At 41.4% G+C, this 19,387-nt stretch overlaps 1 protein-coding gene across 2 annotated transcripts in view; it reads left to right on the top strand.

Annotated features, from left to right (window-relative positions):
- The window catches only part of pms1 (PMS1 homolog 1, mismatch repair system component), a 58,255-nt gene that overhangs the window by 18,661 nt on the left and 20,207 nt on the right, over positions 1–19,387 (top strand). For both annotated transcript variants that reach the window (XM_071340361.1, XM_071340362.1), the window contains exons 9-11: positions 318–1,132; positions 15,933–16,409; positions 17,462–17,592. In XM_071340361.1, coding sequence (XP_071196462.1) covers positions 318–1,132; positions 15,933–16,409; positions 17,462–17,592 — 1,423 coding nt within the window. The remainder of the gene's footprint in view (positions 1–317; positions 1,133–15,932; positions 16,410–17,461; positions 17,593–19,387) is intronic.

The raw sequence follows: 19,387 nt of genomic DNA, 5'->3' as shown, positions 1-19,387 counted from the left end.
AGGAATCCATGTACTTGGTTTGGCTAGTAAACGTTAGTCTCTTAACTTTAACTTCTCTTAAATGTAACTCCTCAAAACAACTTGATTTTCTTTTATAAAAATAGAAAGTGCTGCCCGTAAACAGTAAGTTGACAATCAGTTCTGCACCCACCACCATTTGAAGTAAGAGGAGCTGACCAGTGCTGTAATTAACCACAGAAATGAAATTAACAGTTACCTGGTTGCACAGCCATTTCCTGTAAAACAGAAAGGGAAAAGTGAACAGCATGGGCATTAGTGTGTGTGGTGTTATTTCTCACTGAGACTTTGACTCTCAGGTGGCTGTGCTGGCTGCAGTGGAGACGCTGTTGGTTTCCTTCTATGGCCCTGGGTTGGGGTCTGCCGCTGAGGCTCCACCAGTCACTGAAGAATATGATGGAGGCAGCGGCCTGCATGCTGGCCCATCACTGGGCGACTGTAGGGGAAACGCTGACTTAGAGGACAGTCTTGCGGAGCACAGTGTCAGAGTGGCCAAAGCTCCATCTGACTGCAGTGATGGCCCTCCATCCAGGGTAGTGGCTGGTGACCAGACAGCAAACACTAGCTCCTCCTCTTCCTCTGAAGACTGGATAGTCAACCTAAATCCAGGGGACTTTGACCTGGAATTTCCACAGTTGGAAGATTACATGGCTTCGACTGGCACCGGGACAACAAATCCAGGCACGGCCAAAGGCCTGGAGAGGCTCGACAACCACGACCAAGGTCATGACAAAGGCAAAGACGTCGAGCAGTTATCAGCAGTGAGTTGGAGCCGAGGAACGGCTCTGACGGACCCCTCCACAGGCGAGCCGTTGCAGCCCGTCAAGGTCCACCTGGCCACCGGATGGAGCAGTGACCTTGGCCAGGTCAAGGCCAAGGGTCAGAGCAGCCCTGGCAAAAAGGTGTCCAACGCTATAACGGAGAAACGGGCGGCGCTGACGGCCTACGATTTGATCAATAACCGTGCCATGAGGACCCCCCTGTCCCCTGCCGCCCTGTTTGAGAGGGAGACCCGGGCATCGATTCTCCAGGAGAAGCCCACAGCCAGCCTCCAGGACATCACCACTGCCGTGCAGGAGAGATGGAAAAACCTGGGGGAGGAGGACCGAAAGAAGTGGGTTTCCAGACTTCACTTTCGAAGCAGTTGTTTCCATTTGTTATTATTAGCAAGGCAAAAAAAAGAAAGGTTGACCTGTCACTTGCATGTGTAAAATATGGCCCAGGAAATTTTGCTTGGCATATTCATGTTGCTACCCAGACAGAGAATTGTTGAGATGAGCTATGTTAATATTTTCCAGACAACTGAATCTGATTACTAGGTTACATGGTCAATATTTTCCACTGTAAAACAGGTATTCTGCATGATGAAATATCTCCCCTTTTTCCAAAGTATGCCATGCATCTTAGGCACTCAAAAGTATTTTGCTAGTCAGACGCATTTAACTTAATATTCTGTAGATACATTTAACTTAATATTCTGTATGTGGACACGCACTAACTCTCTCCTCTGTCTCGCCCGTCTGGTGCGGCTTGTTCCTAGTTGAAGACGTTGTCAGAAAGATCTTAATCAGCAAGTGCAAAAGATGGGCCACATTTCAGATGCATCAAAAATGTCTTGATTTATGAATATGTTCTAGTATTTCGATTTGTTGCATTTTCGACAAATAATAAGATGTAGGCGAACGAAACGGATGATATACACTGTGTATACAAAACAGTAAGAACACCTGCTCTTTCCATGACATAGACTGACCAGGTGAATCCAGGTGAAAGCTTTGATTCCTTATTGATGTCACTTGCTAAATCCATTTCAACCCGTGTAGATGAAGGGGAGGAGAGACAGGTTAAAGAATGACTTTTAAGCTTTTAGAGAATTGAGACGTGGATTGCTGTGTATGTGTGCAATTCAGAGGGTGAATGGGCAAGACAACTTATTTAAGTGCCTTTTGAACAGGGTATGTTAGTAGGTGCCAGGCACCTTTGTCAAGAACTGCAACGCTGCTGGGTATTTCACGCTCAACAGTTTCTCTTGTGTATCAAGAATGGTCCACCACCCAAAGGACATCCAGCCAACTTGACACAACTGTGGGAAGCATTGAAGTCAACATGGGCCAGCATCCTTGTGGGACATTTCAGCACCTTGTAGAGTCCATGCGCCGACGAATTGAGGCTCTTCTGAGGGCAAAATCAGGTGTTCCTAATGTTTGGTGTATGAATATAGTTTCAGAAAATATAGTGGATCATTTTGTTAGCACTTTATAATAACACCACGTAATAAAGCATTTATAATGGATTAGTTAAATAGTTTACTCATTTACCAATCATTACTCCATTCATACGATGTTTAATATGGGTCCTTTATAAACCATTTACTAATCATTAGTTAAGTATTTTTGCTTGGCCTCAAGTGTGGGCTATTTATGCTTTATAAATACTTTATAAGCTGATGCTCCTTAAGTTCTCAAAATAGCCAAGAGCATAACCAATGGTTAAAGAATATGCATACAACACAGAATGTTAAAGGAAATATATCAACCATTTTATTCACAAACAGTGAAACTGTTGCAAGGACTTGAGGGAGAGTTGTAAATGTAACTGTTTTGGTAATGTGAACCTAGTGAGTGCTAATTAATCATAAAATTACAACTAGTGAACTTTTTATTCTTTCACTACTGATATGTGATTGAGGTAGAAATGTTACATGTACAATGCATGACCAAAAGTATGTGGACACCTGCTTGTCGAACATCTCATTCCAAAATCATGGCCATTAATATGAAGTTGGTCCCCCCTTTTGCTGCTATAGTATATTTGTTTACATCGCCAGCGAACAAGATGCTTGTTTTTTCCCTTTTTCTACCGATGCAATTCATTTGGAAACTGGCCCAGCTTCGTAACTAATCAGCTAACATTGTCAAACTCTGTAGTTAGTCTGTCAGGCAAGAGTTGATTGGAGGAAACTGAGTTTGTGTGTGTGGAATGGGATGGAACCCCTTATTAGGATGAGAGTATGTGTATGGTTGAGGAAAAATAAAGAGCAGAAGGAAGAGGGAGATTATGTTCCTAACCACAATTGTATCCTATTTGTTGCTCCTCTCCCTCTGTTACTCTATTGTCAGTGTTAGCCCTGAATCTCCACATCACTTCCTTCTCTAAGCAGCCAAAGGCAGGGAGGAAGAGGCGTTAGAGATGATGGGAGGGATAGAGATGTGGAAGGAGGAGTGGATGGAGAAAGGAAGAGGAGAGTGAAAAGGAGGGGAGGAAGAGGAGAGTGAAAAGGAGGGGGGGAGAGGAGGGCACACATGAGAGGGGAGCCTATGTTTTCATGGAGTGTGTCTGACCCAGGTCCAACCATTCACCCTTGTACCACACAGCCTGGGCCTGAAGTGACAGTGGCAGGGGTTTTGGAGTGATCTTTAAGTGGTAGGAACTTATATCGGTCGCGTGGACCAGGTTGTAACTCTTTTGAAAGCAGGTGAAGTTTTAAGGGTGCAAGAGGGTGTGTGGTGTGCATCCTGAGTGGACATGGGGCATAAAGTGTGAGATGTGTAGAAACCTCTTTTAAGGTGTTCTGTGCCACTGCTGGATGGGGCCGTGCTTCCAGAAGTTCCATGACATGTTGTAGACTAGATGGAAACACTAAAGTGACCGTGTGAAATATGAATTGTCCTACAAATCTTTAATATGGAGTTGGTCCCCCCTTTGCTCCAATAACAGCCTCCACTCTTCTGTTAAGGCTTTCCATTAGATGTTGGAACATTGCTGCGTGGACTTGCTTCCATTCAGCCACAAGCAATAGTGAAGTCGGACACTGATGTTGGGTGATTAGGCTTGTCTTGCAGTCACCGTTCCAATTCATCTCAAAAGTGTTCGATGGGGTTGGTCAGGGCTCAAGTTCTTCCACACCAATCTCGACAAACCATATCTGTATGGACCTCGCTTTGTGCACGGGGGCATTGTCATGCTGAAACAGGAAAGGGCCTTCCCCAAACTGTTGCCACAATGTTGGAAGCACAGAATCGTCTAGAATGTAATTGTATGCTGTAGCATTAAGATTTCCCTTCACTGGAGGACCATGGAAAAACAGCCCCAGACCATTATTCATCCTCTACCTAACTTTACAGTTAAAATAAATAAATATGTATTTCACCTTTATTTAACCAGGTAGGCCAGGTGAAAACAAGTTCTCATTTACAACTGCGACCTGGCCAAGATAAAGCAAAGCAGTAGACAAAAACAACAGTTACACATGGGATAAACAAACATATATGTACAGTGTGTGCAAATGTAGTAAGGTAAGGGAGGTAAGGCAATAAATAGGCCATAGTGGTGAAATAATTACAATTTAGCATTAACACTGGAGTGATAGATGTGCAGATGATGATGTGCAAGTAGAGATACTGGGGAACAAAAGAGCAAAACAAATGAAGAATATGGGGATGAGGTAGTTGGGTGTGCTATTTACAGATGGGCTGTGTACAGGTACAGTGATCGGTAAGCTACTCTGACAGCTTATGCTTAAAGTTAGAGAGGGAGATAAGTCTCCAGCTTCAGTGATTTTTGCAATTTGTTCCAGTCATTGGCAGCAAAGAACTGGAAGGAAAGGCGGCCAAAGGAGGTGTTGGTTTTGGACATGACCAGTGAAATATACCTGCTGGAGCGCGTGCTACGGGTGGGTGTTGCTATGGTGACCAGTGAGCTGAGATAAGGCGGGAATTTACCTAGCAAAGACTTATAGATGACCTGGAGCTAGTGGGTTTGGCGACGAATATGTAGCGGGGGCCAGCCAACAAGAGAATACAGGTCGCAGTGGTGGGTAGTATATGGGGCTTTGGTGACAAAATGGATGGCACTGTGATAGACTACATCCAATTTGCTGAGTAGAGTGTTGTAGGCTATTTTGTCAATTACAAAATAGTTGGCATAGTTGGCACTATGCATTGGGGCAGGTAGCCCTCTCCTGGCATTTGCCAAAAACTGATTTGTCCGTCGGACTGCCAGAGGGTGAAGCGTGGTTAATCATTACAGAGAACGCGTTTCCACTGATCCAGAGTTGAATGGCGGCGAGCTTTACACCACTCCAGCCGGCTGCTCGGCCATGGAAACCCATTTTCTGAAGCTCCAGACGAACAGTTCTTGCGCTGACGTTTCTTCCCGGAGGCAGTTTGGAACTCGTTCTGTGAGCTTGTGTGGCCTACCACTTTGTGGCTGAGCTGTTGTTGCTGCTAGATGTTTCCACTTCACATTAACAGCACTTACAGTTGACCAGGGCAGACATTTTACGAACTGACTTGTTGGAAATGCGGCATCCTATGACGGTGGCACGTTGAATGTCACTGAACTCTTCAATAAGGCCATTCTACTGCCAATGTTTGTCTATGAAGATGGCATGGCTGTGTGCTCGATTTTATTCACCTGTCAGAAACGGGTGTGGCTGAAATAGCAGAATCTCCTAATTTGAAGGCGTGTCCGTATACAGTTGAAGTCGGAAGTTTACATACACTTAGGTTGGAGTCATTAAAACTAGTTTTTCAACAACTCCACAAATTTCTTGTTAACAAACTATAGTTTTGGCAAGTCGGTTAGGACATCTACTTTGTGCATGACAAGTCATTTTTCCAACAATTGTTTACAGACAGATTATTTCACTTATAATTCACTGTATCACAATTCCAGTGGGTCAGAAGTTTACATGCACAAAGTTGACTGTGCCTTTTTAAACAGCTTGGAAAATTCCTGAAAATGATGTCATGGCTTTAGAAGCTTCTGATAGGCTAATTGACATCATTTGAGTCAATTGGAGGTGTACCTGTGGATGTATTTCAAGGCCTACCTTCAAACTCAGTGCCTCTTTGCTTGACATCATGGGAAAATCAAAGGAAATCAGCCAAGACCTCAGAAAAAGAATTGTAGACCTCCACAGGTCTGGTTCATCCTTGGCAGCAATTTCCAAACGCCTGAAGTTACCATGTTCATCTGTACAAATAATAGTACGCAAGTAAAAACACCATGTGACCACGCAGCCACCACGCAGCCATCATACCTCTCAGGAAGGAGACGTGTTCTGTCTCCTAGAGATGAACGTACTTTGGTGCAAAAAGTGCAAATCAATCCCAGAACAACAGCAAAGAACCCTGTGAAGATGCTGGAGGAAACGGGTACAAAAGTATCTATATCCACAGTAAAACGGGTCCTATATCGACATAACCTGAAAGGCTGCTCAGCAAGGAAGAAGCCACTGCTCCAAAACCGCCATAAAAAAGCCAGACTACGGTTTGCAACTGCACATGTGGACAAAGATCGTACTTTTTGGAGAAATGTCCTCTGGTCTGATGAAGCAAAAATAGAACTGTTTGGCCATAATGACCATCGTTATGTTTGGAGGAAAAAGGGGGAGTCTTGCAAGCCGAAGAACACCATCCCAACCGTGAAGCACAGGGGTGGCAGCATCATGTTGTGGGGGTGCTTTGCTGCAGGAGGGGCTGGTGCACTTCACAAAATAGATGGCATCATGATGCAGGAAAATTATGTGGATATATTGAAGCAACATCTCAAGACATCGGTCAGGAAGTTAAAGCTTGGTCGCAAATGGGTCTTCCAAATGGACATTGACCCCAAGCATACTTCCAAAGTTGTGGCAAAATGGCTTAAGGACAACAAAATCAAGGTATTGGAGTGGCCATCACAAAGCCCTGACCTCAATCCAATAGAACATTTGTGGGCAGAGCTGAAAAAGCGTGTGCGAGCAAGGAGGCCTACTGACTCAGTTACACCAGCTCTGTCAGGAGGAATGAGCCAAAAATCACCCAACTTATTGCGGGAAGCTTGTGGAAGGCTACCTGAAACGTTTGACCCAAGTTAAACAATTTAAAGGCAATGCTACCAAATACTAATTGAGTGTATGTAAACTTCTGACCCACTGGGAATGTGATGAAAGAAATAAAATCTGGAATAAATCATTCTCTCTACTATTATTCTGACATTTCACATTCTTAAAATAAAGTGGTGATCCTAACTGACCGAAGACAGGGAATTTGTACTTGGATTAAATGTCAGGAATTGTGAAACTGAGTTTAAATGTATTTGGTTAAGGTGTATGTAAACTTCCGACATCAACTGTATATGTGTGTGTGATTTGCGGGTAGAGATGTTCACATGTTTAACCTTTTTATTGTCTCCATTGCTTCAGTCTTTTAATTGCGGACTTTGGCTAAGAGTTTCCTTTTGCGAGGGCAAACCGGAACTCCCAATTTCTAACACTTATGGACCCAGAACTTAATCGCACACCTGACCAAATTATGTGAGATTCTAGTTCTTGGTTGATTGCAATCCACACTTAGTTTTTGTAGAAAAGTCACTGCCAAGAAACACTTGTGTTAGTATTTATAAAGTATAAATAGCCCACACTTTAGATGAGACCACACAAAAATAATGATTAGTAAATGTTTTATAAGGAACAATATTAAACATCTTATTAAATACTTTAAAAGTTGTTTATAAACGTGGGAATAACTAGGTTACTAACATTTACAAATGAGTAATGATTAATCATTTGTATATAAATGATTTACTAATTATAAATATTTTATTATGTGGAGTTATTATAAAGTGCTACCAATATTTTGAACATTTTGCAACTTTGGGGAATTACACGTTGCATATCTTAGATTTTGTGTCCTTTGTTTAATTGCCTTTCCACAACTGAGAGGATATGATTTTTCAGCAGTATCTATACCACAGCACACTGTAATAGGGTCTGCATGACTCATGATTCAGCACAAGGCAACTCACCTTTGTGCTTTCCTAACAGTGTAGAATTATTTTAATCGGACGGATCAAAGATGAGCAATACATGTCGTACTACCATTCTCTGGACTTCTAACAACATCCAGATACGCTTTCACAGGCCAGTAAAACCATACATAAACGGCGTTATCTTCTGATCTCAATCCACCGAGACCGAACAACATGGAATAACATCATTACCCTCTACTGAATTTATCGTAGATTACTGCATACCAATTGAAAGGACGGAAAATGTGTATCAGCATTAGCCTACGTGTGGAACCTATGTACGGTATGGACGAGTCTATGGAAAAAGACATCTGTTTAGAATCCCGCCTTGTGTTAGTGCTGTCTTATACATGAAATAAGAGGAGGCAAATATTTGGCTCCTTTCGACGCTGCTGTTAAGTGGCACACCACTTCTAGGAATCGTTATCGCTCTCACATGAACTTTAGTAACACAGGTCAGTTGCATGTGTGGATGCAGTACCATAAACCCATAGGATTATTTACATGGAAGCGTGTAGGAGTGGAAGTTAGCAGACCCCCCCCCACGTTTGATGTAGCTCTTGCAATGTTTTATTTGTTGTGATTATATGAAGCAATAGACTGAGGAAAGATAACAAAAACCCTGGCTGTCTTCCAGCTAAATGTATAGACCTGATCCTCCTCCAGAATCCCTGTGCTAGAGAAGCACTGACTTCTTATTGCACGCAGTATATACTTTTGATCCTCTTATGAAAGCCAGGCTCTAAATGCAAACATTGTGTCACCTAATAATGCAGTAGCTTGAAACATTGAGTATAGCACGGTCCACTGTAGTCGGTCTTAGTGGACACTGCAGCTGCTGGGAGGATTTTTGAAGATCTCTCTCTTATTTCCCATCTGTGCACTGCACAACCAACACCTGGCTGGAATCTGAAAACACACACTTTATCCAGAGAGACTTAAATTGCCTTACTGCTTTACACAGGCTTTGCATTGCTGATGTGTAGGTGGACCTTTGTCTTAAGGCTGTACTGTTTGGACTTCCAGAAGGTACGGCGTTGGTAGAAGGCGATTTACAGTATAGATGGACACTTTTTTATATAGCAACGCTGGCAATATTACTCCAGAATTTTGGGAGCACCCCAAAATTTTCTCGGTCCCCTGAGCTCCCCACAAATGCTCCTTTGGAGCCTTTCACATCAGAATACTGGCATCGCTTCTGCACTTCACAAAAGTTTACAAACTTTGAAAGGATAGTTAACTTTTTTTGACCGTTTTTAGCTTATTTTTAATATACTTTCCCAGAAACGGAGACGTGTCCCTCTGACAATGATTTGCGCATTCTGAATTGGGTTCAATTACTTTTTTATTCTGTCACCCTGGACTGCTGTTTCCTGTTTCACTTGCGACTGTTTCCTTAAATTTAAACGTGGCGTTTCAGGGCATAAACGACTCAGATTGACAGTAAAACGGGATGGGTTTCTTTATTTGCCGAATCAATACATTAACACAACTTGTGAAAGGATGTGCCAAATAGATGCCATACGTAATGCGGAGAAAGATGTGTGTTTTTGTGAATGGGGTTTGTGGAGCTAAACTCTTATTTTAGTGTATTGAACCAATGTCTGATCATACTTGGATACAAGCAGTAGTTATTGCTTTCAAGCATGTTATAGCTACTTTAGCCCTAACCCCTAGCCTTGAGGTGACTCAAAAAGCTTCTGTATTTACAGCAGCTAGCAAACCTCAACATACTGCCGCTGATGTTAATTGGCAGGAATGTGGAACAATTCCAAGTGGAAGGTCAAGACTGGATATTTTAACAGTCCCCCACTTCCATTTTGAGTGATTCACCTCCCACCCCCATCTGGCTACTAGTAGCAGATGTTTTTTTATCTTGACGTTTTCTGCACATTTTCTAAGCTATGATTTACTGCATGTCACTGGGACCCACTTAGATTCACTAGAGTAAATTGAATCAAGATTCCATATGTGAATTTAGAATATTTAAGTGGTCACAACTTGTGACACCTTCAGTAAACCTGCACTACCGGTCAAAAGTTTTAGAACACCTACTCATTCAAGGGTTTTTCTTTATTTTTACTATTTTCTACATTGTAGAATAATAGTGAAGACATCAACATTATTATATAACACATATGAAATCATGTGGTAACCAAAAGTGTTATAAAATATATTTAGATTTGTTTATTTCAGATTCTTCAAATAACCACCTTTGCCTTGATGACAGCTTTGCACACTCTTGGCATTCTCTCAACCAGCTTCACGAGGAATGCTTTTCCAACCGTCTTGAAGGAGTTGCTGAGCACTTGTTGGCTACTTTTCCTTCACTGCAGTCTGACTCATCACAAACCATTTCAATTTAGTTGAGGTTGAAGGATTGTGGAGGCCAGGTCATCTGATGCAGCACTCCATCACTGTCCTCCTTGGTCAAATAGTTCTTACACAGCCTGGAGGTGTGTTGGGTCATTGTCCTGTTGAAAAACAAATGATAGTCCCACTAAGCGCAAACCAGATGGGATGGCGTATCGCTGCAGAATGCTATGGTAGCCATGCTGGTTAAGTGTGCCTTGAATTCTAAATAAATCTGACAGTGTCACCAGCAAAGCACCTCCACACCATAACACCACCACCTCCATGCTTCATGGTGGGAAATACACATGCAGAGATCATCCGTTCACCAACACCACATCTCACAAAGACACGGCGGTTGGAACCAAAAATCTCAAATTTGGACTCCAGACCAAAGGATAGATTTCCACCGGTCCATTGCTCATGTTTCTTGGCCCAAGCAAGTCTTCTTATTGGTGTCCTTTAGTAGTGTTTTCTTTGCAGCAATTCGACCATGAAGGCCTGATTCACGCAGTCTCCTCTGAACAGTTGATGTGTCTGTTACTTGAACTCTGAAGCATTTATTTGGGCTGCAATTTCTGAGGCTGGTAACTCTAATGAAATTATCCTCTGCAGCAAAGGTAACTCTGGGTCTTCCATTCCTGAGGCGTTGCTCATGAGATCCAGTTTCATCATCACGCTTGATGGTTTTTGCGACTGCACTTGAAGAAACTTTCAAAGTTCTTGACATGTTCTGCATTGACTGTCTTAAAGTCTTAAAGTCTGTCTTCATGTCTTAAAGTAATGATGGACTGTCGTTTCTCTTTGCTTATTTGAGCTGTTCTTGACATAATATGAACTTGTTTTTTTACCAAATAGGGCTGTCTTCTCTATACCCCCCTACCTTGTCACAGCACAACTGATTGGCTCAAACGCATTAAGGAAAGAAATTCCACAAATTAACTTTTAAGAAGGCACACCTGTTAATTTAAATGGATTCCAGGTGACTACCTCATGAAGCTGGTTGAGAGAATGCCAAGTGTGTGCAAAGCTGTCATCAAGGCAAAGTGGCTATTTGAAGAATCTCAAATATAAAATATATTTTGATTTGTTTGACACTTTTTTTGTTGTTGGTTACTACATGATTCCATATGTGTTATTTCATAGGTTTGATGTCTTCACTATTATTCTACAATGTAGAAAGTAGTAAAAATAAAGAGAAACCGTTGAATGAGTAGGTGTTCTAAAACCTTTGACCGGTAGTGTATTAACATCATTCCCGTAGATTAATTGGTTCTGACTGAATAAATCAGAATTTATTGTAAAAGATTTGGGCTTTACGACTAATAATAAGCTGAGTTTGCAAACTGATATGCAGTGTGTAATTAAGTAATTAAGTATTTGGACCAACTAGCTCGATTCGGCCTTATGTAGCAACGTTTTAAATTGTGTTTTTTTAGATTGGATAAAAGTACACTCAGAGCTAGACAATTATATATCATACACTACAGTTGAGGAACAATGGGAAAGTAATTCTGCTTTGAAAATTGATTTAATCTCACTTCTGAGAAAAATCCAATCTGTAGTGTCAGTGCGCTCTCGGCATTTGTAAACGCAGAGCACTTTCAGATTGTCCATTCGTAAATTCAAATTTGGAGCGTTCAGAGCGCACACTGTACGCTCTCGTTGAGGATTAGGGTTGATCCGAGTGTTCTGACCTAACAGCAGTCAAGCACCCAAGCTAACTGGCTAACGTTGGCTAACTTGCTAGCTACTTCCAGACACAAATGAGAGAACAGCTCAGTCAGACCATTTTACTCGCCCTCTCAGAGCTGGTTAGGCTGTTTTTATGTTATCCAGCGCGTTGGTGACTAACTGTGCTGCTGGCAACAATTTAATTGCGCTTTTTTTGCCAACATTTACTGACAGTGGCCATATTCAACGGGTGCTGAGCGTTCAAAAATGTGTCAGTTATTCTGCGCTCTGGCGCTCTCAGATGAGTGCTCTGAATTCGGGGTAGATAGCCAGTTGTCGCAGTGACATCATGAACATTCTATTGAAATGGTTACTTGCATAGTGGAGTCTTTTTGTTTAGACATGTAACTAGCTAAACAATGAACCATAACCCCAATTGTCAGGACGCTGTTGTTCAGAGGGTTACAACACAGCTAACACAATCACTTCAAACTGAAGCTGGAAAGACTGCAAACTAGCTGCTCTTCGTTTGATCTTTTTTTAAATTGACATTTCTTTGTATTGTTAGGGTTGCGTCAATTCAATCCGGTATAAGGATAAGTATGACAATGAGTCACCAATTGTATGCTATGTATTTTTGATTAACTAAGTAATAAATGGCAAATGCAATTTTCGTATATACGGGTTCAATGTATCATCACGCAGGATAAGACAGAGAACTGACTTGTTCCTGACAAAGACATTATAATATACTCTGACAGAGTTAGTTCCTGCTTCCGAGCCGGCCTGTCACAGAGTAGAGACTGGGCGTGGTTTAGACTCACCCAGCCTATCGCCGGCGCTCAGGCTAGTCCTAGCCTCTTTGCGCTCTTTGGTGTCCCGGCGCTGTTGCTGTGTAGATTACGCTCCCTCACCCCAGAGACTGAGGTCAGACAGCTCTGCAACATTGTCTGCGCTATTTGCACCTGCATACAAAGCCCACTGTTCTCGCTCAAGGCTAACCACAGCTTCCCAGCACACTTATCTGGGGCTAACTGTTACTTCCAGCACAGACACCCAGGCGCCCAGGCCAACAGTTGCTAATATTCAATCACATGTGATATAGTAAGGGCTATAATGTATAACTCAGAACCTCACAGTATATATCCATATAAATGATGCCAGCTGATTCATGATTTCAACTGGCTGAGAAACGCTGCCTGCCTGTCAATAATGTATTGTCCCGACTCCCGACACGTTCATTACTATGGGACAGCTGGAGATCGAATTTGAATATTGAAACGATGTTGCAAATGTTGGCGAGACAAACCGCAAGGTTTATACAAATCTCTGCTGTTAGTCTAAAAGAAATGTGAGATATCTAGATGCTTTTTATAGTGGAGATCAAGTTTATAAATTGTTTGGCTGGGCTGATGAGACAGTGGATTGTGCAGTGAGATGGAACAAAGTAAATTGAAATTTTAACGTCAAAGATTTAGACGGTGGTAACTTGTGGAATAGACACTGGCTGGAATGCGTTTTTAACCAATCAGCATTAAGGATTAGACCCACCCGTTGTATAATGCACAGTAGCTTACAATAACTACCTTTCTGACGCTTGCTCAAATTTGTAGATAGTTCTGAATTCTCAGATTGACAATTTAAAGGGTATATTAGTGTTTAAAAAGCACTTTCTCATTGATTTGAACAACTAAAAAAAATCCTAGGAATAAGCATTTTTGAGTGCAGTACTCCTTTTAACATCTTAAAGATGGTTTATAACCCAGTGCAACTTTGTGCTGCGTCTAGTGAGGTGAAGTAGGAGGAATCCTGAATGTGATTGCTGACCAGATCTGGGATAACTATAGTTTTAACTCTGCTTTGTGGAAAGTAACTATTTTTTCAGGGGCGACCAAATGGTTACTTTGGAGGTGACTACAACTATTTGAATACAGATCCCCAAAAATTACTTGAATACAGAGCTGAGAAAGCAACTAGTTTTCTAAAACTATTAAATCGAATGCTACCGTCAACTAAAGGCAGGACTGTATCTTTATCAGGACTCCCGAGTGGCGCAACAGTCTAAGGCGCTGCATCTCAGTGCAAAAGGCGTCACTAGTCCCTGTGTCGAATCCAGGCTGTATCACATTCGGCCGTGATTGGGAGTCCCAAAGGGCGGCGCACAATTGGTCCAGCGTCGTCCAGGTCTGCCCGGGGTAGGCCGTCATTGTAAATAAGAATTTGTTCTTAACTGACTTGCCTAGTTAAATAAAAATGTATACAAATCTGGAACTGCATGTTGAAGATCGAATGAATAGAGCACACACAATCTCCTGACAGTCATATTTGATGAACACAATACATTTCTATCTGAACATTTTGTAAATGTCCATTCTCCTGACTGTCCATAGCCCCAGGTGTACAGAATCAATTCAAACCAATGATCTTTTGTAAAGATAAGTATAAATAAGTTGTTATGCTCAGCTACTGTATGACTCTTTCAACATGCCGCAAACAATGTTTTGATACCTAAAAATGCTGCAGAGTAATTGAAAGCCATTTGCAAACAGCACATTGGATGCTTAGCGAAAACAACTTCGATCCTCTGTCCATCTGAGGGTAAGTGTTCTTGTCGTCTTTCTTGTCATCTGTCGTCTTTTTTAAAGGGATAGTTTCATCAGATTACAAACTAACAATTGTCAACATACCTTGGATGTAGTTTATTCAAGAAGGCAGTTTTGAGTGTTTCCTTTTGACACTTAATAGCCATATTTTGTTACTGTTAGCATTCTCAGTAACACTTAACATTAAACAGTTCTTATAATAAAATGACTTCTGGAGCAATATTTTATTTTATATTAGCAAGTTGTTACATAATACTTTCATAATTGCGTTTTAATTGCATAGCAATGAGCTGAGAGTTAACTAATGTACACGAGGAATAGGTTCTGTTCCTTGTTCTGCTTATATTATGCATTACAAATCAATTTCCAAAGTACTATGTAAGGAAAATGTTGCTATAGTAATAATCAGTTACTACACATGCATAAGAACTTGATGCCAAGTGTTAGTTTATTACCTTATGTCTCATTCATTATGAAAATGTATTCCATATCCCTTATGTATTTAAGTCTAGGCTATAGACAGTTGATTGTTTAGCAACAAAACTGACACGTGTGCAAATGTGGGCCAAAACAGACTGGGTTGGCAAAGATTGTTGATAACATGTAAACTATATTTTATCTCCAAATGTTTATTGAAAGCATAAATACATTTGCACAATGAGCACCCTTTGTCTCTCAAATACATGGTTACCCTTACAACAACAACATTTTTTTTTTGAAACTGCAGTGACTGTAGTCGACTGGTATTTTAGGTGCAGTAATTGCAGAATAACTGCAGTGTAAAAAATATTGTTATTTTGGATAACTGCAATCTTTTTTAGTAAGGGTAGAGTTGTTGCTTAGATAGCTAGCTAATTTTAGCCATATTAGCATAGACATGACATCAATCAAAAGACCTCAAAACAAGACAGTATCAATGGCAGCTTCTTGTCATTGTTGCGAGCCATCTGTCAGTTAAGAATCTTAACCCACGCCTTCCGGCCACATCGATGCGCTTGAGTCATTTTCGTGACAGTCTGCCAACCCGTCGATATGGGTACACTAAGATTAATCTCTAAGAGCCCTCCAAACCATGTGTTTATGATAATATGCAGTATTTAGACTAATTCAACTAACTGTTGTAGTTTTTGGTTAATCAAATATTTGGCAGCCATAAAATATATATTTTTTGTTTTCAAATAACTTGCATATATTCAAATACCTTCAAATATTATTTGGTTTTCTGAGAGTTATTCAAAGTACTTTATAAATAGTTTTTCTTAGATCTGTATTTGAATGTCAAAGAAAATAGTTTTAGTTGAAACTCTATATAAACTATATTCGACTACCTCGAGTATTTGAAAAGTTGGCATTTTCAAATAAACTACTAAATGCAATTATGTCCTGTCCAGGTCTGTTGCTACATTTTTACAGAGACCTTGAGTGAGATACCTTTGTGTTATGTTGTAGATGATAATATACCATTTCTTAATTGGTTTCTGGTCCTTGCAGGTATGAGGATAAGGCAAAGAAACACCTGGAACGCTACGACCTCCAGACCAAGCTGGCCTCTGATCGAGATGTGAGAGAGCCCGAGAGGCGGCTCTGTCTGGCCTCCCCGCTGAGTCGGCCCCAGGGCCAGAAACGCAAGGTCCTGCCTTCTAACCAGCCGGTCCTAGACCAGCTCTTCTTTTCCCAGCCCCAGAAAAAGAGGAGCCCTGGGCCAAAGCCCTCACAACCCCTACCGTTCAGTGTGGTTACCCTCAGGCAGCGGCTTCATCGCCTCTCGTTCCAGAGCAGCCCAAGACCTCAGGGCCTCCGGCTTGTAAACCGCTTGGCCTCTCAAAGCGCCTGGGTCGTTTTATGTGGTAGAAAGCTCATGTTGTTAAATCCATTTCGGGTGGAGGAGGCCTTGCTGTTTAAGAGACTTCTGGAGAATAATATACTTCCAGCAGCGAGCCTGCAGAACCCTATACAGTTAACAGATAGGTGAGAAATCTGAGTGATACGTTACCCAACAGTGAAATGTGAACATTGACACAATCTGGTTCTTAGCTCATAAGTTCAGAGTGATTTCATAATGCATTATATAATCTAGTCATTATGTAACACCATATGTTACACTTCATTTTACAGCTTTCTATTTATCTGTTACCTGCTATACAGTACTTATAAATTACTGGGTAGAATGGTAATTTTATAATTATACTGAACAAAAATATAAACACAACATGCAACAATTTCAAAGATTTTACTGAGTTACAATTCATGTAAGGAAATCAGTCAATTGAAATAAATAAATAATGTCCAAATCTATTAATTAAACATGACTGGGCAGGGGCATGGCCTGGGAGGGCATTGGCCCACCCACTTGGGAGCCAGTCACACCCACTGGGGAGCTAGGCCCAGCCAATGAGAATTCGTTTTTCCCCACAAAAGGGCTTCATTACAGACAGAAATACTCCTCAGCATCCTGCAGGTGAAGAGCCCGGGTGTGGGCCGGGTGTGGGCTGGCAAGGTTACACGTGTTGTGAGGTTGGTTGGATGTACTTCCAAATTCTCTGGAGAGACATTGGAGTTGGCTTATGGTAGATAAATTAACATTACATTATCTGGCAACAGCTCTGGTGGACATTCCTGCAGTCAGCATGCCAATTGCACGCTCCCTCAAAACTTGAGACATCTGTGGAATTGTGTTGTGTGACAAAACTGCACATTTGCTTGTAGATTTGTATTGTCCCCAGCACAAGGTGCACCTGTGTAATGATTATGCTGTTTAATCAGCTTATCTTGGTAAAGGATAAATGCTCACTAACAGGGATGTAAACAAATTTGTGCACAAAATTTGAGCGAAATAAGCATTCTGTGCGTATGGAACATTTCTGGGATCTTTTGTTCCAGAACATGGGACCAACACTTTACATGTTGCGTTTATATTTTTGTACAGTGTACATAATTACTTTTTGGATCACTGTCCCATGTGGTACCAGGTATAGATTTGGTGTCCTTTGTTAATGCAATATGTGCTTGTCTTTTTTTAGTGTCCTAGGGGGTGCAGAGTATACTCAGGCTCTCTGTACAATGGAGAAGGGAAGTCCTGAGCTGAGAGGAATGGCCATCTTCTCTGATCCCAGGCTTGTGGCCAACGGGTTTCAAATCACACTCACTCCAGGTAGGGTAGAATATGAATTAAAAAGATTTTTCATTATCATTGGTTGGTTAGTTAGTTGAGCCATATTTAAGTAGGACATGTAATCTTGAGTTGATAAAGACAAATGTAAAACATTCACAACAATACATGGGACCCTGCACTGAGCCCTGAGGGACACCTGTTGCTTTCATTAGCGGTGTGTGGCTAAAATCATTGGGGAAGACAAGCCAGGGAAAAAATGACATATTACAACCTTGTGTTGTGATAATTGCGTTGTGTGTGCTGTAACCTGTTAGTTCATATGCCTTGTGACCGTGATATAGGCCTAAGGCTGAGACAATAAGAAGACGGTGACAGAAAAAATTCAGCCACACCTTTGTTTCATCACAACCTGAGAGAAATCTCTGTCCAGTGAAGTCCACAGCATATTGCATGTAACACAGTTAAATTACCTACAACATGGTCAAGCAAGATAATGTTTCTGACATTTTCAGACTACTAAACAACTATTTGCAAAGAAAGCAGGAGCTGCATCCACTGTTCCAGCACCATTTCAACTTCAACATTATCAAATCACCTATGCTTAATCTAAATACAGTGACAACAAAAAGATACAAAACACAATTTAGTATAAATATTATGTAGCTGACCATGGTTCTGATTTCTCAGTGTGTGTGTGCAAGTAAAAAAAAAAAAAAACATGTTGACTCACCCTACTAGTAGAGAAACGCCAATGCCATCCTCTATTTCATGTTGACGAAAAGGTCTATGACTGTCATACAGTACACGCTTTTATTTTTTGATATCCTAGGCTACCTGGCTAAAATGCTTGCTCGCTAGCCTAACTTCATTTCATGGGCAACATTAGCTAGCCTTCTTCAATAAGGATGTATTGAACTTCCATCCTCTCAGGCCAGGGGCACAATGTATGAATTTTCAGTGCATTCTGAAAATATTCAGACCCCTTGATTTTTTTTTCACATTTTGTTACGTTACATCCTTATTCTAAAATGTATTAAATAAAACATTTTCCACATCAATCTTCCAACAATACCAATAATGACAAAGCGAATACGGGTTTTTAGATTTTTTTGTCTTGAGACTCGAAATTGAACTCCGGTGTATACTGTTTCCATTGGTCATCCTTGATGTTTCTACAACTTAATTGGAGTCCACCTGTGGTAAATTCAATTGATTGGACATGATTTGGAAAGGCACACACCTGTCCACAGTTGAAGTCGGAAGTTTACAGTCATTAAAACTCGTTTTTCAACCACTCCACAAATTTCTTGTTAACAAACTATAGTTTTGGCAAGTCGGTTAGGAACATCTACTTTGTGCATTTACATTTAACATTTACATTTAAGTCATTTAGCAGACGCTCTTATCCAGAGCGACTTACAAATTGGTGCATTCACCTTATGATATCCAGTGGATCAACCACTTTACAATAGTGCATCTAACTCTTTTAAGGGGGGGGGGGGGGGTTAGAAGGATTACTTTATCCTATCCTAGGTATTCCTTAAAGAGGTGGGGTTTCAGGTGTCTCCGGAAGGTGGTGATTGACTCCGCTGACCTGGCGTCGTGAGGGAGTTTGTTCCACCATTGGGGTGCCAGAGCAGCGAACAGTTTTGACTGGGCTGAGCGGGAACTGTACTTCCTCAGAGGTAGGGAGGCGAGCAGGCCAAAGGTGGATGAACGCAGTGCCCTTGTTTGGGTGTAGGGCCTGATCAGAGCCTGAAGGTACGGAGGTGCCGTTCCCCTCACAGCTCCGTAGGCAAGCACCATGGTCTTGTAACGGATGCGAGCTTCAACT

The sequence above is a fragment of the Salvelinus alpinus genome, chromosome 14 (assembly GCF_045679555.1).
Source record: "Salvelinus alpinus chromosome 14, SLU_Salpinus.1, whole genome shotgun sequence".
Taxonomy (NCBI): domain Eukaryota; kingdom Metazoa; phylum Chordata; class Actinopteri; order Salmoniformes; family Salmonidae; genus Salvelinus; species Salvelinus alpinus.
This window is presented reverse-complemented; position numbering and strand designations above follow the sequence as displayed.